This window comes from Bos indicus x Bos taurus, chromosome 9 (assembly GCF_003369695.1).
Source record: "Bos indicus x Bos taurus breed Angus x Brahman F1 hybrid chromosome 9, Bos_hybrid_MaternalHap_v2.0, whole genome shotgun sequence".
Classification (NCBI taxonomy): Eukaryota; Metazoa; Chordata; class Mammalia; order Artiodactyla; family Bovidae; genus Bos; species Bos indicus x Bos taurus.
The window spans coordinates 60,678,103-60,701,995 of NC_040084.1; the positions used below are offsets into that span (position 1 = coordinate 60,678,103).

The 23,893-nt window shown below is 45.9% G+C and overlaps 1 protein-coding gene across 7 annotated transcripts in view; it reads right to left on the minus strand.

Annotated features, from left to right (window-relative positions):
• Positions 1–23,893, minus strand: part of ANKRD6 (ankyrin repeat domain 6) — a 183,199-nt gene that overhangs the window by 45,470 nt on the left and 113,836 nt on the right. For 5 of the 7 annotated variants that reach the window (XM_027551399.1, XM_027551405.1, XM_027551402.1 and 2 more), the window contains exon 2: positions 16,450–16,713. In XM_027551399.1, the coding sequence (XP_027407200.1) occupies positions 16,450–16,569 (120 nt within the window). In that variant the 5' untranslated portion in view covers positions 16,570–16,713. Of the gene's footprint in view, positions 1–16,449; positions 16,714–19,904; positions 19,929–20,985; positions 21,206–23,893 lie in introns of those variants that run through there. The other 2 variants (XM_027551400.1, XM_027551401.1) reach the window with 2 other exon arrangements.

Consider the following 23,893-nt stretch of genomic DNA (forward strand, 5'->3'; position numbering starts at 1 on the left):
TGGAGATGAGAACTGTTCTCTCTTATTTCCTGATTTTTATTGGCATCATCGGCTTTTCAGCAATTGTTAATATACTCATATGTTTGTTTGTTTTCCTTTTAATATATTGGTGTAATGAATTAAGGAACCATCCTTGCATTCCTGGATCAAACTCCACTTGGTCACACTGTGCTATTCTGATATGTGCTATATTCTATTAAGTAGGACTATTAAGAATTTTTGCTTCTAATTCATAATTGAGATTGCTCAATTGTTCTTGTATTATTTCTTTCACTCTCATTTATATTTACCTGGCTTTGGTATTAAGGTTGCACTGGTTTCATAACATAAAAACCCAGCTTTCCATTTTGAGCTATGCTTTACAATACTTTAAATAACATTGGAACTGTTTTTGTTATTGCTGTTGTTAAAATATAGAACAAGGCTGTGAAATCATTTGACCCTAGTACTTGTCAAAGGTTTAATCACATTTTTAATCTTTTCTATGATAATTCAACTATTTATGTTTTCTGCTGCTTCTTGAGTGAATTTTCTAAAAATTATTATGGTAAAATATACATAATAAAATTTACTATTCAAACCAGTTTTTTAGTTTTTAATTCAGCAGCATTACATATACTTACAATGTTGTACAACTATCACCATTATTCAATTCTGTAACTTTTAATTATCCCAAACAGAAACTCTGTATGCATTAAACAATAACTCCCCTCTCGCTAACCTCTATCCTACTTTTCTTTTTTCTTTTTTTGGCCGAACAGCGAACTTGTGGGATTTTAGTTCCCCCAAAACTCGGGCCCTTGGCAGTGAAAGCACAGAGTCCTAACAACTGGACAACAGGGAATTCCCTCTCTACCCTACTTCTCAACTCTACAAAATCAACTATTCAAGGCGCCTTATATAAGTGGAGTTATACAATATTTGTCCTTTTGTGTCTCTCTTATTTCATTTTGTTCTTCTTCAGTCGATCAATTGTGTCTGCCTCTTTGCAACCCCTTTGGACTGCATCACGCCAGGCTTCCCTGTCCTTCACCATCTCCCAAAGTTTGCTCCAAGTTACATCCATTGAGTCGATGATGCCATTCAACCATTTCATCTTCTGTTGTCCCCTTCTCCTCCTGCCTTCAATCTTTCCCAGCATCAGGGTCTTTTCCAATGAGTCAGCTCTTTGCATCAGGTGGCCAAAGTATTGGAGCTTCAGCATCAGTTCTTCCAGTAAATATTCAGGGTTGATTTCCCTTAGGATTGACTGGTTTGATCTCCTTGCTATCCAAGGGATTCTCAAGAGTCTTCTCCAACACCACACAATTCTTCAGCATTCAGCCTTTTTATTCACCTATCACATCCGCACATGACTACTGGAAAAACAATAGCTTTGACTAGATGGACCTTTGTCAGCAAAGTAATGTCTCTGCTTTTTAATATACTGTCTAGATTTCTCATTGCTTTTCTTCCAAAGAGCAAGTGTCTTTTAATTTCATGGCTGCAGTCACCATCCACAGTGATTTTGGAGCCCAAGAAAATAAAGTCTGTCACTGTTTCCACTGTTTCCTCATCTATCTGCCATGAAGTGATGGGACCAGATGCCATGATCTTTGTTTGAATGTTGAGTTTTAAGCCAGCTTTTTCACTCTCCTCTTTCACATTCATCAAGAGGCTCTTTAGTTCCTCTTCACTTTCTGCCATGAGGGTGGTGTCATCTGCATATCTAAGGTTATTGTTATTTCTCCCAGCAATCTTGATTCTACCTTGTGCTTCATCCAGCCCAGCATTTCCCATGAAGTACTCTGCATATAGGTTAAATAAGCCAGGTGACAATCTATAGCCTTGACATACTCCTTTCCCAATTTTGAACCAGTCTGTTGTTCCATGTCCAGTTCTAACTGTTGCTTTTTGACCTGCATATAGTTTTCTCAGGAGGCAGATAAAGTGGTCTGGTATTCCCATCTCTTGAAGAATTTTCCACAGTTTGTTGTAATCCACAAAGCCAAAGGCTTTAGCATAGTCAGTGAAGCAGAAACAGATGTTTTTTTGTGGAATTCTCTAGCTTTTTTTATGATCCAATGGATGTTGGCCATTTGGTTTCTGTTTTCTCTGCCTTTTCTAAATTCAGATTGTACATCTGGAAGTTCACAGTTCACGTACTGTTGAAGACTGGCTTGTGGGATTTTGAGCATTACTTTTGCTAGCATGTGCTGTGCTGTGCTTAGTTGCTAAGTAATGTCTGACTCTTTGTGACCCCATGAACTGTAGCCTGCCAGGCTCCTCTGTCTATGGGGATTCTCCAGGCAAGAATACTGCAGTGGGTTGCCATGCCCTCCTCTAGGGGATCTTCCCACCCGAGGGATCAAACCAAGGTCTCCTGCATTGCAGGCAGATTCTTTACCATCTGAGCCACTATAGAAGGCCAAGAATATTGGAGTGGTTAGCCTATCCCTTCTCCACAGGATCTTCCCAATCCAGGAATCGGACTGGCATCTCCTGCATCACAGGTGGATTCTTTACCAGTTGAGCTACAAGGGAAGCCCTGCAAGCATGTGAAATGAGTGCAATTGTGTGGTAGTTTGAACATTCTTTGGCACTGCCCTTCTTTGGGATTCGAATGAAAACTGACCTTTTCCAGTCCTGTGGCCAAAGCTGAGTTTCCCAAATTTGTTGGCATATTGAGTGCAGCACTTTAACAACATCATCTTTTAGAATTTGAAACAGCTCAACCGGAATTCCATCACCTCCACTAGTTTTGTTTATAGTGATGCTTCCTAAGGCCCACTTGACTTCACACTCGAGGATGTGAGGCTCTAGGTAAGTGATCACACCATCGTGGTTATCCAGGTCATTAAGATCTTTTTTGTATAATTCTTCTGTGTATTCTTGCCACCTCTTCTTAATATCTTCTGCTTCTGTTAGGTCCATACTGTTTCTGTCCTTTATTGTGCCCATCTTTTCATGAAATGTTCCCTTGGTATCTCTAATTTTCTTGAGGAAATCTCTAGTCTTTCCTATTCTATTATTTTCCTCTATTTCTTTGCATTGTTCACTTGAAAAGGCTTTCTTATGTCTCCTTGCTATTCTCTGCAACTCTGCATTTAGATAGGTATATCTTTCCTTTTCTCATTTGCCTTTCACTTCGCTTATTTCACTTAACATAACATTTTCAAGGTTCATTCATGTCGTAACATGTATCAGAATTCCATTCCTTTTAAACGTTGAATAATATTCCACAGCAAAAAAGTCGGTAAGCCAGGAAGAGGACCCTCAGGAGGAACCAAACCTGCCAGCACCTTTATCTTGGACTTTACAGCTGTAAGAACTGTGAAAAATAAATTTTTGGTGTTTAAGCCACTCAGTCTATCGTATCATGTTATAGCTGACTAAGACACCTATTGAAATGGTAGGATTACGTTGACTGATGTAGAATCAGCTTTGTGTACTTGGAATAAATTTCACTTCTTCATGCTGCATAATTCTTTATACATTGCTCTATTTGTTGGAAACACCAGCTGAAAGAAGACCAGGCACAGTTGCCTCCTCCTCACCCATCTTGGTTTATATCCTTGGTTTATAACAACTTAAACATGCAACAGCCAACTTTCACTGGAAACAAACCAAGAGGCCTGCTGAGCAGGAATTTTCAGTCTCTAGACAAGTTACTGGCTTCATCTATTTTCTGAAACTGAAGTCATTACAGCTTAAAGAGTAAGAAGAGAAAGAAGAACTCTAATAGAGGATCCACCAACAGACTGTCTGCACTGGCATCTGAGCAGACGCCCAAGTGGGCAACTCAGCAGCTTCGCAAGCCCCTTTGCTCTCCGGCTTCCTCATTTTGCAACAACCCCAGAGCATGGATTAGGTGATGACACTTCGGAAGTCATATGACAGGCTGATTCCTGGTCTGAAAACCAGTGATCCTCCAAAGCATTTTGTTCAGGAAAGATACGGGGAGGATTTACAAATGCTGACACCTGACTGTGCCATGACACTGCAATCTCTCTTCTAGGTGATGAGCATCTATCAAAGACATGGCTTTAGGAGTATTACCAGCACATTAATCTAGACTGTAAAACAGTCTGCTGTACAGCTCGAGGCTTCCATTCTCAGTGCAGACAGACCCAGGGCTGGGGGATGCAGATGACCAGCTGTATGAACACCCCAGTGTGGAGTGGGTCTCTGGGCCACCGCACCCACCAAGCTGGCCCAGAGCTGGGAAAGTGGCCCAACCTTTACCGGCGCTGAACACACTGCAGACACAGCAAGAAGGCAGCAGAACAGCACCACTCCCGAAACTTCCCCAGAGGCTGAAAGAGCGGCCAAGAGAATCAGGCCCTCCCCGAGCTCCCTTCCAAAGCTGCCTCAACTGCCTCTCCTGAGACGCCTGAGTCAGTGCTGCAGATCTATCCCTGAGTTTCGAGGCTTACTCCTCTCAATTACAGCTCGTCTCCTCTCAGGCCCAGGCAGGGACTTCAGTGTGACCCACGACACCCACTCTTACCTTGTCCTCTCCTTCCTCCGAAGAGTATCTCCGGGGAACACCCCGTACCTTTGCTAGAAACAGGAGTCCCCAGGCTGCCTGCCTAATTAACACCTGCACCATCAGAAGTTAACACTCACCCAGACTTTCCTGGTCCTGACCCAGTAACTTGCCAGGCGTGTCTCCCAGGCAAGCCATACCATTCACAGCACGCACTTGCCTCCCTACACACTGTACCTCCGGCAGGTAAACTTGTTTCTAGCCTATAGTACAGCATTGAGAATACCACTATTTTGTGGAGTTCCACAAAGAGCGTGGTGGATCCCAGGCATCTACCACTGACTCGCCCACAGCTCAGTACAGAGCGTTGCCCCACCACTCATGAGGGGCTCCCCTCCTGAGCCTGGGGAGGAAGGCCTGGAGCAGTGAGCGACTCGTTTACCTGGGGCTCTGAAACAAACCCAGCCACACCCCATTCCAATTCAATCAGAAACCAGGCATCGGTATTTTTTAAAGGTCTCCAGGTGATCACACATGTGGTCAATACTGGGAACTGTTGACCTACCTATGAGAACTCCTGTGCCTCTGGGGACCCCAGTGAAGAAACAGTAATTACGATCAAAATAACTACCATCCCCTGAGCTTGTCTGACATCCCTGTTACACTGTACAAGCACTCTGCATGGATTATCTTGATGGATCTGCACAACAAATCCCCGAGGCAGGGGTTAGGCTGATGCTACAGACAAGAAACCAAGGTTCAAGGAGGCTACTAATTACTTGGCCAGGGTCACAGAGATGGTGAATGTGATTCACTGCCTCTACTCTTCGTAAAAAAAAATTGGGAGATTCTTAAACAGTTGACAGAATCACAGAGACAGAGTGTGGAGCTGTGGTTGCAAGCGACCAGGGTAAGGGGTAATGGGGAGGAAGTGTTTAACAGGTACCAAGCTTCCATCTGGGAAGACGAATTTTGGAAACAGACGGGGCTGATGGCTGCACAAAAATGTGAACCACTTAATTCCACTGAATGGAATACTTACACATAGTTAAAGTAGTAAATATTGTGTTATGCATATTTTGCTATAATTTTCAGAGAAGGCAATGGCACCCCACTCCAGTACTCCTGCCTGGAAAATCCCATGGATGGAGGAGCCTGGTAGGCTGCAGTCCATGGAATCGCTGAGGGTAGGACACAACTGAGTGACTTCACTTTCACTTTCCACTTTCATGCATTGGAGAAGGAAATGGCAACCCACTCCAGTGTTCTTGCCTGGAAAATCCCAGGGACGGGGGAGCCTGGTGGGCTGCCGTCTATGGGGTCACACAGAGTCAGACACGACTGAAGTGACTTAGCAAGCAGCAGCAGCAGCTATAATTTTTGAAATGAAAATATTTTAAAATTAAAATATAAAATGAATAAAAAAGAGAGAGATGACTAGAAGTCCTGTCTCAGGCACAGCGCTATCCCAGGTCATCTCCTGGTTATCTTCCTTGTCTTTGAGCTATTTCACAACTTTGTAAGTCTTAGAATCCTGAGGGTGATGCCAATAAGTCATGTCTAGCAGATTCAGTGTATCCCAGCCAATTTTATATCTAATAAGCAAATTTATTTCCGCTTTCCTGAGACCTTCATATTTATAATTCTTTGCATTCTCTTTTGAACCAGTTGCAACATCTTACTGGTTCTCTCACTAATGGATTAGTTAAATAAAATCTGAACATGTGTTCATTTTGTAACAGTTGCTCAGAATTACTACCACATGTCAAGTTTCCTTGATTTCTAACAATAAAGAACAAAGGCCTGAGCTTTCCCAGTTGAGATGTTCCTCCCACAGCGCGATGCTTCTAGCTATTGTAGAACAAAAAGCATTTTCTGTTTGACCTGACATGTAAGTGTACACCCATAGGGCCTCCATAGAGTGTGTGGATCCAAGAGAAGGACTGGGCTACATCAGCCCTGCGCAGGCTCAGCCTCACTAGGGAGGTGAGAACACACTGGCTCCTGGGTGTGAGACACAGAGTCTCAGGCCGCCTGGGGAGGGAACCCTGGGATGCTGGCTGTGAGAGGAGGGTGAGGAAGGGGAGGAGACTGTGGAGACCCCCATTGGTCTCCCATCAGCCACCCCTCACTTTTCTCCCTGACTCCCAGGAGGTTGTCGTTAGACACAACCCAGAGCAGGTGGAAAGGAGAAAATTCTTTAAACCCCAAGCCAAAGGGGAGAGGTTCAAAAGCCAAATAGAGCCACTGCAGAAAGCTCCTGGTGAGGATGTGATAGAGGCAGGATAAATCCAGAAGAAGGGCCCGAAGGAGAGGGCGGAGGGAGGGGCTGGTATAGCACTGGTCACAGCACACTTAAAGGCCAGAGCTTGCGGTGCGCTGAGAGAGTGGACACCAGCACAAGCTCCATACAGAGCAATTCTGCTCCGGCTGTGAAAACGACTAGGGCACACATGCCCTTGCCTCATTGGTGCCGCTTAGAGAAAGCCGTCCCACAGACAGAACCACGCTGTTCAAGAAGACCTCAGGACAAGGTCAGCCGCTGCGGAGTAATTTCCAAGAACAGACAATTAACATAATTTAAATGCCCGTGGACGGGGGATAGGTGAAGCCAATTACAGTTCACTGAAGAAAGCAAAGGGAGGGACTTCCCTGGTGGTCCAGTGGCTTAGACTCTGGGCTCCCAATGCAGAGTGCCCAGGTTTGATCCCTGGTCAGGGAACTAGATCCCGCATGCCACAACTAAAAGAACCTGCACGCTGCAATGAAGACCAAAGCTACTGCGTGCCACCACGAAGACCCAGCACAGCCAAATAATAAACTAATATTAAAAAAAAAAAAGAAAAAGGGAAGGAGGATATATATATAGTATCCTGCCATTTGTCTAGAAACAATTCATGGGGATACACATAGAGATACATCCATCTACACGTATCTACATACATCCATCTACACATGAAATATCTCAGGGAAAAAAAATGTAAGAAAGATAACACGGGTTGCCTTCTGAACCGGAGACACTGAGAGGTTCGGAGACAGTGTAGGAGAAAGACTTATCAACATTTCACACCTTCTGATTTAGAGCCATGTGGATGCATTTGTTGTGGGTTGTGTCTAACGACAACCTCCCGGGAGTCAGGGAGAAAAGTGAGGGGTGGCTGATGGGAGACCAGTGGGGGTCTCCACAGTCTCCTCCCCTTCCTCACCCTCCGCTCACAGCCGGCATCCAGGGTTCCCTCCCCAGGCAGCCTGAGACTCTGCGTCTCACGTGGATGTTCAAAATATTTAATTTTTTAGGGAATTCCCTGGAAGTTCAGTAGCTAAGACTTCAATCTTCTACAGCAGGGGGTCAGAGTTCAATCCCTGGTCAGGGAACTAAGACCCCACATGCTGTGCAGCTCAGCCAAAAAATTAAAAAAAATTTTTTTCTCTATCTTTTAAAACAGGCATTTGGAGTCTTCTGGAAGAAGCCTATGACAGACAACACATTCTCTCAAGTGGACCCTTTCACCTAACCAAGGACCTTGTAAGCGTCTGCTTCTCCCATTGCCTGCCTCTTGGGGACTGGTGGCTTTTAGGAAAGGACCACAGACCAACAGGCCCTCATTCCAGTAAGTCCAATATTAAACACACTCCCACAGATTCAAAACCAAAGCAAATGAACAAACAACACAAAAGATCCTTGGTTTTCACTGTTCCAGCTGCATTTCTTGAGGCTGTGAACATATATCATCCATCAGCTCGAGCCTTTTCTTGGGACAGGCTGTCAGAAAGTATTTACCAGCCCTGCACAACTTAATTTCTGCAGACATGATCAAGTGTCATGCTTGGGAAAGTTACTAAACTCAAACCCTTTGCAGCTCTCTTTTTAAAAGTTTAAAGTTTATATTTATTGGAGCGTAGTTGTTCACTAGTAATGGGAGCCCTGATGTGAAACCTCCACAGAAGCCACAAACCTATGAATGTGCCGAGGCCCAGAACAGGCTGCCCAAAGTATGCCTCAATGCACATTGATTATTTTGAATTAAAGCTACTTGAGAAACGGCCGGTGGGGAAAAGTACTGTTAAAAGACACGCTGACCCCTGCTCTTTCCCTCTGCAAGCAGGAAATAAATCTACATGAAGGAATCCTCCCTATAAACTGGGAGGACAAAAAGCATCCTTACCAACAGAGCAAGAGAATTCTAGGCTAAGGATGCTTTAGTATAAGCAAGTTTTTTCATGAGTCTGCTACCCCAAACACAAGCCCCTTTGTTTTGTTAAACTTTCACAGATAATTGTTTCTTTGTCTAAAAATGACACATAAACAAACTGCTTTGGTCACTTTGGGGCAGGTGGGTAGGGGTGTCCCATTTCTATGACACCTCTGCATGTGCGAATTAAGTTATTTTTTTTTTCTCCTGTTACTCTGTCTTGTGTCAATTTAATTATTAGACCAAACCAAAAAATTTAGGGGGGAGGGTATGGGGAAATTTCCCCCTCTCAAACAAATGATATTAAACCCTTTTAAGTTTATTTCCTTACATAATAATGATTATATTTAGAACAACTATTAAAAAAAATCAAGGCATAATTAACATTCAATAAAATTCATCCTTTTTAGGTATTCAGTTTGATGTGTTTAGATCAATGTATAGAATCACACAAAATCACTCGTGCAAGCAATTTAGAGAATTTCATTTCCTTCCCAAAATTCCCACTCGCTTTTTTTTTTCCCCAGTCATCTCTTTCCACCATCCCTGGTCCCTAGCAATCACTCATCTATTTTCTGTTCCTACAGTTTTGATTCTTCAGGGAGAAATAGCAATAACCTCACATATGCAGATGACACCACCCTTATGACAGAAAGTGAAGAGGAACTAAAGAGCCCCTTGATAAAAGTGAAAGAGAAGAGTGAAAAAACTAGCTTAAAACTCAACATTCAAAAAAATGAAGATCATGGCATCTAGTTCCATCACTTCATGGCGAATAGATGGGGAAACAATGGAAATGGTGACAGACTTTTATTTTCTTGGGCTCCAAAATCACTGCAGATGGTGATTGTAGCCATGAAATTAAAAGACGCTTGCTCCTTGGAAGAAAAGCTATGACCAACTTAGACAGCAGATTTAAAAGCAGAGACATTTTAAAAAAATAAAAATAAAAGCAGAGACATTACTGACAAAGATCCATCTAGTCAAAGCTATGGTTTTTCCAGAAGTCATGTATGGATGTGAGAGCTGGATCATAAAGAAAGGTGAGCATCAAAGAATTGATGCCTTATAACTGTGGTGTTGGAGAATACTCTTGAGAGTCCCTTGGACAGCAAGGAGATCCAACCAGTCCATCCTTAAGGAAATCAGCCCTGATTATTCATTGGAAGGACTGATGCTGAACCCGAAGCTCCAATACTTTGTTCACCTGATGCGAAGAGCCAACTCACTAGAAAAGACCCTGATGCTGGGAAAGATTGAAGGCAAGAGGAGAAGGGGATAACAGAGGATGAGATAGTTGGATGGCATCACAGACTCCACAGACATGAGTTTGAACAAGCTCTGGGAGTTGGTGATGGACAGGGAAGCCTGGTATGCTACAGTCCATGGGGTCACAAGAGTTGGACACAACTAAGCGACTGAACTGAACTGAAAAAGTCAATGGTTACATAGCATGTTAGATAAAGATGGTAAAGTCAATGGTTAGATAGCATGTTAGACAGAATTAGATAAACAGCATCACTGACTCAATAGACATGAGTTTGAACAAACTCTGCGAGATAGTGAAGGACGGGGAGCCTGGCATGTTGCACTCCAGGGGGTCACAAAGAGTTGGATATGACTTAGCGACTAAACAACAACAGGAAAGCTATACAAAGGGAATCACATTGCATGCGGCCTTTTATGTCTGGCTTCAAATGCATATGGCTTTGAGAGTCATTCATGCTCTTTCCTCTGCTGTCCTTCCAGTTGTTGAATAGCATTCCCCAATATGTTCATCAATTCAGCAGGTTGGATGGGGGGATGTTTACTTTAAGGAATTGGCTCTTGCCAATTGTAGAGACCTGGCAAGTCATCACTGCACGCAGACAGGCAAGACAGAAGCAGAGTTCTCTCTTCATTCAATGCTGGACACTGCACTCCACAGCTGTCATCTCATTTAATCCTCATAGCAACCCCACAAGGTGGGGGTTAGCCTCATTTTTCAGATGAGGACATTGACCAGCCTGTGTCCTCTGCTCAAGACTCTCTGCCTGGTGCTCAGACCCTGACTCTCAGACCATAAGATGCTGGCTGTTGCATCATCAGGACCACCTCATAACAATGACCACATTCAACTCGTGCCACATGCCAAGTGCCGTTCTAAGTCCCTTGCACATATTAATTCAGTTACTGTTGAAACAACCACATGAGGTAGCCGGTATTACTTTATCCTCATTTTAATGGTGACGATATGAATCAGAAAGGGATCAAGATTACAGAGCTAGTAAGTATGCTCACATTTGATCCCAGGCGAGTCTGGCTCCTAAGTCTGTGCTCACACCCTCTGCACTACATTTCCTTGGCCAGGAATTTCTGAAGCTGCTTAAAAACCCTGGCAATGGCATAAGTGTGGTACTGGGGATGGGGAAAGAGAAGTCCCAATGGCAAAAGTCCCTGCCACACGATGGCCTCTTTCCCTGTGTGCCCTGATGGGGAGAAGCAGCTGGGAGGGGTCCCTGGGCTGGTGCTGAAGGAACAGCTCAGGTGCTGTCCTAAGTATGGGCCTCAGAGCCGGACGGGTTGGTTCCTGCCCAGGCTGGTTGATTTCTCTGCTCAGTTGAGTCCGACCCTTTGCAACCCCATGGACTACAGCCCGCCAGGCTCCTCTGTCCATGGAATTCTCCAGGCAAGAATACTGGAGTGGGTTGCCATGCCCTCCTCCAGGGGATCTTCCCAATCTGGGATTGAACACTGGGCTCCTGCACTGCAGGCAGATTTTTTATGTCTGAGCCACCAGGGAAGTAATTTAATTGCTAGAGTATCTTCCTGCTCAATACCCCTCTTTCCTTATAAGTATCACACAGATAAGGGCACAGGCTTTCTGAGCTGTGAGGATTTCAATGAGGTGCTAAATATACAGCACGGGTCCAGTGCAGGCACAGGCACTCAACACACATTTCTAAACTTGATTTCATGTTTCACAAATTACTAAAGTGATATATGCTTGTTTTAATAAGCAGAATAATACAATGGAAACATCTTTAGAAGCGAAGCTAATCCTCTTGTCTGCCAGGGAACCAGTATTAACAGAGTCTTGTGTTCCCCCACAGTTTTCCTCCATGCTCACACAAACACAAACATGTTTCCAGGGAGCAGTGGATTTGTGTTTTAACCAAAATGTATCGGACTATACCTATCACTTACTACTTTGATACTTGCCTTTTTCATTTATCAATGGCTGTAACGGTCAATATAAATGCAACTCTTTCCTAAGTTCTTTGTGCATAAACTTATATGCAAATGTAACATTTTATATGAATTAGATACACATGGTATTATGAAGTTTGCGGAGGGTCTCTAGTTCGCTTCCCTTGCTCCCTCACTTTCTTCCTTTTCCTCCATATTGTGCCCCTCCATGTTGCCACCTGCTGTTTTCTGCCCATCCACTCTGCAGTGAACCCCAGGGAGGTGGGGCCAGGAGGGACAGCACCACAACTAGAGAGCAGCCAGACTCACCGCAGCTAGAAAAAGCCCAAGCGAAGCGGTGAAGACCCAGCACAGCCAAAAATAAATAAGAATTTAAAAACCCTAGAACACGGTGATGGTTGCACAACTCTGCAAATACATTAAAAATTATTGAATCTCACACTTATAATGGGTAAATTTTTTGGCATGCAAGTTATACTTCCATAAAGCTGTTTTTTAAAGAGCAAAAGAAGTCTGTTCAGAAAAGAGAATTTGCAGGGACTTCCCTGGTGGTTCAGTGGCTAAGCCTCTGAGCTCCCGGTTTACGGGTCTGGGTTCCATCCCTGGTCAGGGAACGTGATCCCATGTGCCACAACTAAAGATCCCAAATGCCACAACTAAGACCTGGCACAGCCAAATAAACAAAAAAAACTTTTTAATTTTTAAAAAAGAAATTGCAGACTATGTGTTAACAGCTTTAATAAGTTACTATTACAATAATTCTGAAAAGCTGGTATTTTTATACCCATTTTACAGATAAGAAAATTGAGGCTCGAAGAAGGTAAGCAACTTGCAGAATTAGCAAACATAGCAAAGTTAAAATGTGTGCACATGTGCCTTAACTACAGAGTTCTTGCACTTTCTCCCGTGTGTGACTGCCTGGGGCCTGAAGAGCTGTGGGGTGACCATGCTGGGGCCTGAGCGAAGGTTCACCCTGGATTCCACACAATCTTGTCACCACCTAGGTCGGAGTGCTGCTAGGCCAATGGGAGACCTTTCAGTAGCCAAAGATTTTCTCTCTCTAGACCAGCGTTGTGATTGTGACTTATCATAAGAAGTATATATTTGCTCTTAGTCTCCACTCTTGGCTTATAGCTCCTTACAGCTCCTTGCAATTTCCTGAGTAATGAGAGCAATGGGAGCATCTCTTGTCCTTATAGTTGGTCTTCTGTCAGTTCCTGAAAGAGCTCCAGGGCCATAAATGTGAAATGAGTGTTCTATTCATAATAAATCCCTCTGAACCACACCTGAATTTATGTTAACACGATAACTTATGAAAAGCTCTGGGCTTCCCAGGTGGGGCAGTGGTGAAGAATCGGCCTGCCAATGCAGGAGACGTAAGAGACGAAGCTTTGATCCCTGAGTTGGGAAGATCCTCTGGAGTAGGAAATGGCAACCCACTCCAGTATTTTGCCTGGAAAATCCTAGGGACAGAAGAGCCTGGTGACTACAGTCCACAGGGTCACCAAGAGTCAGACACAACTGAGCACTGAGTGATGGAAAGCCCTAAGGATGGGTTGCCAGAGGAACCAACAGTGATTGGAGGTTGGAACTTTCAGTTGCACTTTCCTGACCTTCAGAGATCAAATTGCCAACATCTGTTGGATCACTGAAAAAGCAAAAGACTTCCAGAGAAACATCTACTTCTGCTTTATTGACTACACCAAAGCGTTTGATTGTGTGGATCACAACAAACTGCGGAAAATTCTTCAAGAGATGGGAATACCAGATCACCTTACCTGCCTCCTGAGAAATCCTTATGCTGGTCAAGAAGCAACAGTTAGAACTGGACATGAACAACAGACTGGTTCAAAATTGGGAAAGAAGTATCTCAAGGCTGTATATTGTCACCCTGCTTATTTAACTTATAAGTACATCATGAGAATACATCATGAGAACTGCTGGGCTGGATGAAGTACAAGTTGGAATTAAGATTTCCGGGAGAAATATCAATAACCTCAGATACACAGATGATACCACGCTTATGGCAGAGAGCAAAGAACTAAAGAGCCTCTTGATGAAAGTGAAAGAGTAGAGTGAAAAAGCTGGCTTAAAACTTAGCATTCAGAAAACTAAGATCATGGCATCTGGTCCCATCACTTCATGGCAAACAGATGGGGAAACAATGGAAACAGTGACAGACTTTATTTTCTTGGGCTCCAAAATCACTGCAGATGGTGACTGCAGCCATGAAATTAAAAGACGCTTGCTCCTTGGAAGAAATGCTATGACCAACCTAGACAGCATATTAAAAAGGAGAGACATTACTTTGCCAACAAAGGTCCGTCTAGTCAAAGCTATGTTTTTCCAGTATGTATGTGAGAGCTGGACTGTAAAGAAAGCTGGGCACTGAAGAACTGATGATTTTTAACTGTGGTGTTGGAGAAGACTCTTGAGAGTCCCTTGGACTGCAAGGAGATCCAACCAGTCCATCCTAAAGGAAATTGGAAGGACTGATGCTGAAGCTGAAACTCCAATACTTTGGCCACCTGATGCAAAGAACTGACTCATTGGAAAAGACCCTGATGCTGGGAAAGACTGAAGGCAGGAGGAAAAGGGGACAACAGAGGATAAGATGGTTGGACAGCATCACCGACTCAATGGACATGAATTTGAATAAGCTCCGGGAGTTGGTGATGGACAGGGAAGCCTGGCGTGCTGCAGTCCATGGGGTCGCAAAGAGTCAGACATGACTGAGTGACTGAACTGACCTCCAGGAAGGCGAAGAGGCTGGCAGTGGTCAATCACCAATGCCAATGATTTAGTCAACAACATCTATGTAATGAAGCCTCCATAAAACCTAAAGGACAGAGTTCAGGGAACTCCTGGGTTGGTGGACACACAGAGGTGCTGAAAGGATGGTGCGCTTAAAGGGGGAGGAAGCCCAGCACCCTCTCCCCACACCTTGCCCTCTGCATCTCTTTCATCTGGTTGTTCCTGGGTTGTATCTTTTTATAAAAATCTGGTAATCTAGTAAGTAAAATGTTTTCCTGATTTCTGTGAGCTGCTTAAGTAAATTAATTCAACCCAAGGAGGGTCATGGAAGCCTCTGATTTCTAGCCAGTCAGTCAGAAGCACAGAAGACAACCTGGCCTTGCAGCTGGTGTCAGGGGCTGGCGTGAGGGGTGGGGTGTTTTGTGGGACTGAGTCCTCAGCCCGTGAGATCTGATGCTCTCTTCAGAGAGACACCATCAGAACTGAGTTAACTGAGTTAACTGCCTGGTGGTGCTGGAAAAAGCACACGTCAGAAGCATGAAATACGGAGACTGCACAGGAGTAACTGAAAATGTGAGCTGGCTAATCTTTGCCACAGGAGGTCAGAGGTTAACAGACATTACTGTTTGAAAGACGAAACTCCACCTCTCTCCAGAGCTCCCTCTGGGTGATGGTCTGGAGCCAGGGGAGGGGAAGGTGGGTGGCGGGGAGGGTTGCTTTGGAGCCATTACGGGGTCCAAGTTGTGGTTCTGCCAATCAGCAGGTGGGGGCCCCTGGGCCTTGAAGTTACTACAATCTTTCTATGCCTCAGTTTCCTCATCTCTAAAGTGGGGGTGCAAAGAGAATCTCTTCTAAGAGGTCCTATACAGTGGTCGGAGCAATACTAAGTTTTGCCATCAGTATTATGTCATCCATGGATTTGCACCTGTCACCTTACTAGGCAGAATTGGCCTGACCTCAGTCAGAGAAGGCAATGGCAGCCCACTCCAGTACTCTTGCCTGGAAAATCCCATGGACAGAGGAGCCTGGTAGGCTGCAGTCCATGGGGTCACAAAGAGTCGGACACGACTGAGTGACTTCACTTTCACTTTTCACTTTCATGCATTGGAGAAGGAAATGGCAACCCACTCCAGTGTTCTTGCCTGGAGAATCCCAGGGATGGGGGAGCCTGGTGGGCTGCCATCTATGGGGTTGCACAGAGTCAGACACGACTGAAGCGACTTAGCAGCAGCAGCAGTTTTGCTACAAAGCTGCCCCTGGTCCTGTGTGTCATCTGTTGGTGAGGAGTCAGGAGTGCCCTCCAAAGCTTGCTACACATCTCACTGACCTGAGTGAAATCAGTCCAAAGAGGTTGAGGGTCACCTGGTCCAAGCCCAAGATTGTTCAGACGAGAGCAACAAGGTTCTGCAGGTTGGAGTGGCCGAGCCGTCCACAAACCTCTCCAAGAGGCTGAACGTCATTCCCATGTAAACACTCTGCCCAGTCAGTTTTTGTGCCCCAACTTCTCCAGAGAGATCTCTTGTCTATTTGGCTAAAGAAGTGAGAAAAAGCCACTCTGTGATTCTGTGCTGTGTGTGCACAGCCACTGTTGCCCCTGACTCTGCGACCCCACGAACCACTGTGATTTTAAGAGGGCCAAATGTTAATTACAAGTGACTCCATTTGAAAGACAGCAATGAAAGCACTTTTAATCCTTCTTCTTTCTCCCCAAATCTCCATCACTGGGGGTGGGGGTGGGAAAGCCAGTTCTTTGAAGACTGTGAACCAAACACAACAGTTTTACGGACCATGGTTAAGACATGGGCTTTTCCCCAGGGAATAGCTAAGCGTTTACTCTCTCGTTACCTTGGTAACTGCTACCTTGGCGCCCTTGTTGATGAGCTGAACCACATTCTCCGTCTGGCCTTTGTACGCAGCTATGAGCAGGCGTTCTGAAAGTGCGGCGACCGCATCCTGCTGGCTCATGAATTAGGAGAGAAAGACGTTTTTGGGGAAGTGGTAGACAAGTTCCTTCGGCTCAACACGACATCACGGGCCCAGGCAGGCACCCTCGGGTAAAGACGCTCTGATCGTCGGAAGGTGACTTTGCCACTATGCCATCTTCGGGACCTGGGGGTTACAGAACAAAGCTGCCATCAGCGCCACTCAGCACCTGGGACAGGCCACATCTCTCCGCCCTGGTTTTAGGGGATCTGTGGATTGCTCGCTGCTGGGGAGGGGAACTGAGGGAGACAGGACACTCAGGAAGCACCCTCTGCAGAGCCGACCCTCAACTTGCAAGTGGAAGGCAAAGAGGGTGCTGAGCCGCCCCACCCTATCCCCCACCCGCCCCCAACCACCTCCTGACCACTGGGGCTAGGACTGCAAGGTCCGCTCTGCAGATAACAGAGGGCCTCAGAGACCCGATGAAATCCCCTGAATGTAGCCTGGTTTCCAGGCTCACCCTCTGCAGGTAACTACACTGAGTGTGACCACAAAGGGCCCTCTGGACTGTGCTCTGTGGGGTCACCAAGGCCAACATGCCTATTCCCCTGGCCTGGTTGGGTGCCCATGGACCACAGCCCACAGAGACCCTGAGGGCAGGATTATATCCACGGACTTTTCTCCCAGCATTTCCTGCCATTCCATCCTTTTCTCACTGTTCAGAGTGCAAGTTCCTGAGTTCTGGAACAGTTGGAGAGCTGGGAGCAGGCCCGGGCCATCCCTTGGCCAATAACTGCTGCAATAAACAGATGCTACAGTCACTACTGGGGCTTCCCAGGGGGTGCTAGTGGTAAAGAATCTGTTTGCCAATGCAGGAGACATAAGAGGTTCAGGTTCGATCCCTGGGCTGGGACGATCCCCTGGAGGACAGTATGGCAACCCACTCCACTATTCTTGCCTGGAGAATCCCATGGACAGAGAAGCCTGGTGGGCTACAGTCCATGGGGTCACAAAGAGTCAGACACAACTGAAGTGACTTAGCATGCACAGTTACTCTAGGGAGGGGTTCTGCCAACACAAACCGCCCACAGGTTTGTGCACTCAGAGCACTGATCTGGGGGTAGTACTAGCGGTAAACTGAAACCCATCTTTCCACCAAATGCCAAATGAACGGGGTTTTAAACACTGACTCCTCCTGGGAGCCCTGGGCCACTATTAGAGCAAACCAAAACCACTGGTGTTATGCCAAAGGTGAAGGTTTTGGGGGCCAAAGGAATGCTTAAGACTCTGTGACCCATTCCTACCAGGACAGCAGAAAGTATGGGCCTCTTTTTGTCTTCAAATGTACTTATTAAAAATACCAACATGGGCTATGGAAAGAAAATACTGTAGCATATGGCCCTACCACACATTCTAATTTTGAAGACCCAGAAGGTACAGACATTCTTTACAGGGGTTTCCAGGCAAACCCCACGCTCCTCTCACTCTCAAAAGAGTAAGGAATTGGCTCTGATTCTCCTTCACCTTGACATCCAGGTGGGGCCATGTCACCAACCACTCCAGGCGGCTGGGAGAACAGGACTGTGGGTACTAAAGACAGTATTTTATTATGTGAAATCATTGGTCAAGTGCAACTAGTACAACTTCAGAAAGGTTATTCTTATCCCTGCTCAGCTTGTGCTGTGCTGTGCTAAGTCACTCCAGTCGTGTCCAGCTCTTTACAACCCTATGGACTATAGCCTGCCAGGTTCCTCTGTCCATGGGGATTCTCCAGGCAAGAATACTGGAGTGAGTTGCCATGCTCTCCTCCAGGGGATCTTCCTAATCCAAGGATCGAACCTGAATCTCTCATATCTCCTGCATTGGCAAGCAGGTTCTTTACCACAAGCACCACCCAGGAAGCCCCTGCTCAGTTTGCAAATGACCAAATTTCCATCATCCATCTGTTGTCCAAAGTGTGGGTAAAGAATAGCAAGGACAGGGAGTTCCCTTGCAGGACTCTATGCTTTCACTTTCAAGGGCTTGGGTTCAATTCCTGGTCTAGGAACTAAGATCCCACAAGCCATGAAGCAAGGCATCAAAAAAAAAAAAAAAAAAAGCATGGAAAAAGGCAGAAGGAACCCTCACAAACCCATGCTGTTCTGCTCACCAGGCTCATCAGAAGTGCAACAAACCTGGAGAAGGAACAAGCAGGAGACCCCTTCCCTCCACCACGGTCAGAAATCTCTGGGATAAACCTGAAATCTCTGTTGAATGAATAAGCCAATGAAAGAATAAAGTTGAGATGAAAAACAGAAATGGAGTTGGAAAAGCCTTTGGAAATTCCCAGGGTCGCCCTGAAAGACTGAAGCTTGGGCTTTATGTTTCCCAGAATGTCGCCCTGTCTGGGAGTGCTTTTAGTGGCTTTTGTCAACACAGGATACTGTATGCTGTCTCTCTGTATTCAGGTAAAGCGTGCTATCTTCACACCAATTACATGGAGCTTCTGCTCTGTCTGCCCCAACCCTGCGGAAGCACTCCAGGACCCAATGGCATGAAAATGCAGAAAATTAGCCCTGGCTTCCTAAATGCTCTTGCTTCCACAACCACATTCTTCTTCATTGACTCACTTGTTATTTCTGTGCACACGATCTACAAGGCCACCCCCACCTTCCCAAACCTTTCCTGTGACGACCATTCGTGAGTCTCGAGTACAATTCCCAGTTCATACAAATATTATCATCATGGCTACAATTTCACCACTTCACTCCGCAGCTAATAACTCCTGTGGATAAATATCTCCTTGCAGGCCATCAGCTGAGGTTACGAGCTGCGGACCAGCAGTGCCGTCCGGTCTCCCCAGCAACGGAAGCACGGGTCAGCGGGCCTGTCTGCGCTAACAGTCACTCCCTCCCTCTCTTCTGTCCCATGCAATAAATTCTGCCTCGCAGACACTGAGACAAAAGCTGAGGTACACTGATTGCCATGGTTGCAAGCTACTGAGATAGCCCGTGATTACCTTTGGTAAACAGCGCTTTACAAATCCAGCACACATTATTATTCCTTTTTTTAAAAAAATAGGGAGAGACACTACATTTCTGAGAAAATGTTGGCCAAGTAGAAATGTCATTTATTACAAGAAAAAAATTTCAATGGCATCTACTTAAGAATGAAATGCCCCACCCCAATCCACCCCCTCCACCACAGCCACTGCACAGCCTGCCTAAGGCTGAGGGTGCCTCTAGGACAGGTCTCTCGTGGGATTTTGCATCCCCCCACCACCACCACCAGAGGGGCACAGAAAACTGCCTGCAAAAGCAGGAACAGAATTCCAGATTCCTGGTTTCTACTGTGCTCTTAGCATAGTCCCTGTATCCCATAGGGATGCACCCACATACCTTGGGGATCTCAAGTTCACACTCAATTTAAATCCAGTAATCGCCTCACTGAAAGGACCTCCAGCATTCAGCTGCATTTTCACTGACACACAGCAGAGCGGGGCGGAGGGAGGGATCAAAGTGGCTTCCTTTGCGACTTCCACCCTGGGCTCATTTTCCTCTCCACCTCTCTCATGGTCATTGCCCAACATCTTCGGCATCCCGACCTCTCTTCCAGAACAATGATCCCCATGCTTCTGCAGTGAGGGGATACTCTCCTTTCCTCTGATACCTCTGAACTGACAAATCAGACCAGGCGGAAGGGACTGGGCTGGCAAGAGGGGTAAGGAGGATGTTGGACCCCCAGTAGTGAGTAGGAAGGGCAGAGGAATAGAGAGGGATGGTGAGCAGTCTGCAATCAAAGAGTTACTGCCAACCTGTTGGGTACCCAGGCTGCAGAGCCCCATTCCCTCATTAAATGTGAGCTTTCGCTCCCAGCTATTATCCAAGACACTTCCCATTGCTGGCATGAGGAATTTCTGCCCCAAGTCTATCAATCACATCCCTCTTTGTCACTTTCACAGCATTTTTCACAGGAGAAAAACCTTAAATGCAAACAAGCTGCCAGTTCTTTAAGCAGAAAGGAAATAAATGCATGACCATAAATATGCAATAAGCATCATGAATTGAGAAAGGAATTTAGCTCCCTAAGATTCTCTCCTTCCTCCCGGCCCACTGCCCCATTTTCTATTGCTTTCCAATTCGTCACTGCTTTTGTCTCTCATCAAATGCCAGGGGGCCACACGGCTGCTTGGTCTGTGATGTGATCCGTTTTCTTTTTATAGCAAAAGGTCTATGGGGTTTTCTTGAAGATTTATAACAAGGTCCCCTGGTACCGATATCTCAAAGCCACTGCATTCAGTCTCCTAACAAGGCAAAAAATATTTAGAAGAAATCTGCACACAAAAGTCCCAGCCAGGCATTACACACAGCCCACCCAGAGATGGTCCGCAGGCACTCTGGTTAGGGAGCACCATCAGTTAAGATAACTCTCTGTGCTTCTACTGGTCCAAACCCTGTATTAAGGAGAGATTGTACTCACATCTGGGGGTCTGTCCTCCCCGTTCTACATCGTGATCTGTTGCTGGAAAAATCACGGTCAGTTCTTTCTTGGAGATCATTAGCTTCCTAGCACTGTCACGCCCAAGGGTCTGCAGTGATTTACGTTACAATGCTCGCTGCCTTTTCCCCTTGAGCTTCCTCAGCCAACACCGGCCAGATCACATGGAAAAGCATACTAGGACATCCATCCAGCTCGCAATGTTTTGTGGCTTCCTAGTCTGCCCGGCACAGCTTCTCAAAGTCCTGGGTCTTCAGATTTTGTTGGACTGCTCCCTCCTGCTGGCAGAGGACCTGTAACACCGCTCTGATCAAAGAGTCAGGGAATAATTCACAGATGGGTGGAATGCTTGTCAATGATGTTCAGACGACAGAGAAACGAAGTCTGCATTCTTTCAGCAGTAAAACAGAGATGAATGCACAGGTTGTAAAGGAGGGGGGATATGAGAAGAGTTGAAATCTGTAAGGAACTGTCTTTAGGACAGCAATTAGGGAGATGTTCGCTTTGTGGGAACAGCAGAGACCCAGAGACTCTCCCAACCCAGCCCTTTAGGCAGAGGGTTCCAACACAGGGACCGCAGCAGCACAGGAGACTAGGGGCTGGTTGAGAAACTGTTCCCAGTGTTTGTGAACTGATAGTTTGTCTCAGAAATCCTCCTCTGAACAGAGTCTCTGCAGGAAAAGGGGAAGGGAGAAGGCAGGGAGCTCTTTCAAGGGCTGTCAATGGCCCTCTACATCGCAGGTGCATCTTCCAGACCACTTGTTGAAGCAGCAGAAAACCAACTTCCCAACTTGAGTAATCACAGAAAGGAAGAGGGGTTTGAGTTTGACCTGTGCTAATATTACTATTTTTTCCCCTCATTCCTAAAGCCAGAATTGTTGATCCTGGAGATGGGAAAATGACTATCAACAGGAACCCTCTGAATACCCTTTCTGCCCAAAACCCTGCCCCCATTTCCCCGAGGGCAGCAGCTCCTATGGGCAGGGGGCTGATTCTGCTTTGGCCAGTGTTCGGCTTATACCAAGGGCAGGAAAATAGCTAGCAACCGCGGCTGGTGTGCTGCAGCAAGAATGAATTCCCTGGGGAGACCAAATGCCTGTAGAATGACATTCCTATTTTTAATGCAAGACCTTTATACTAGTTTAGCCAAAAGTGATCACTGCTGGGTTACTGCAACCGCTACTGGAGGACCAATGAGCTTAGAACACAGGTGCATGCGATGCGTTCCCTACTTTGAAGAAACCCATCATCTGGCCCCGATCAGCCTTGATCATGGCCCAAAAGGCCAGATGCCAGCTGAGAACCGTACACTGAATGCGACAGAAGTATAAAGCAAGGAGTGGTTCATCTGCTCAGAGGCCCTGGGACATTTCCTTCTGAGAAACCGACTCCAGAGTCAGGGACCCTCAACACAACACTGTTGACGAGGACAGGACAACACTGGTTGCTCACGAGCCTGGTGTTCACACGTACTGTCTGCAAAAGGCAGGGACAGACAGGCAAGTTTTGAGCAAGCCCATCACGGCTAAGGAACAGGTATGGTGATTTCCTGAGAATATCTCACGTACAGTAACTACTCTCTTCTGAATCTAACATTTACTGGATTTTTCAAACAATCACCTCTGCAGGAGACATAGAGAGGTTGTTGCAGTGAAAGTTGAGTGACATCTGGATACTATTCAGGAAACCTATGACATACCCCACCATCAAGAAAAGCTGCTGGCAAATGTCAAAATACTACCGGAGGTACAAGGATACACCAATGAAAAAAGATGGGACTGATAGGAGGCTTGTGATGTAGAAACCTCTCCTTTTTACAGAGGGCAATGATAATTACTTTTTGGTTGTCTGGTGCTGCTAGATCACCAGAGCTGCCAAGTTGGGGCTGGGTACTCACATCACATAGCAAATGCCCCACAATCCAGATGCAGTGCTATCCACTTGCGAGCCTTCTGCTGCTCCGCCTCCCCTGTGACAAGATGATCACCCCCAAATTCATGTACTGAAGCCCTTAGTGTGACTGTATTTAGAAATTAAGGTAAAACAGGACTTCCGAGCTGGCTCAGTGCTAAAGAATCCTCCTGCCAATGCAGGAGACACAGGAGACATGAGTTCAATCCCTGGGTCAGGAAAGATTCCCCTGGAGGAGGAAATGGTAACCCACTCCAGCTTTCTTGCCTGGAAAATCCCATGAGCAGAGGAGCCTGGTGGACTACAGTCCATGGGGTCACAAAGAGTCAGAAATGACTCACAGACTGAACACAAGCATAAGCAAGGTAAAATGAGGTTCTAAGGGTAGGGCCCTGATCTGATAGGACGAGTGTCCTTCTAAGGAGAGACACCAAGGTAAAATGAGGTTCTAAGGGTAGGGCCCTGATCTGATAGGATGAGTGTCCTTCTAAGGACAGACACCAAAGAGTCTCCTGTTCACTCTCTCCCCGCCTCTCTCATACCTCTCTTTCATACCTGCACCCCTTCCTCCAAGCTATGCTCATAGGAAACGCCATGGAAGGACAGCAAAAAAAGCAGTCATCTGCAAGCCAGGAAGATCCTTATCAGAACCAAACTCTGCTGGACTTTGATCAGGGGCTTCCAGCCTTCAGAACTACCAAGAAATAAATTCTTGCCAGGGAAGTCACCCGGTCTACAGTCCCTTGTAAAGGCGGCCCTAGTGACTAAGACCTGAGCTCACCTCACTCTGTCATTCGCTGGCGTGGGCTCAAGGTTGGTCTTCCTGGTTACACTGAACTCCTTGAAGGCAGAAACCCTATTTTGTTTATCTTGTTTCTCCAGTGCATACACAGTTCCCAGAACATAGTTAGCCTTTAATGTCTGTTCAATAGATGCTAGAAAAGCTAATAATCAATTGCTTTTTCTAAGCATTACTTGG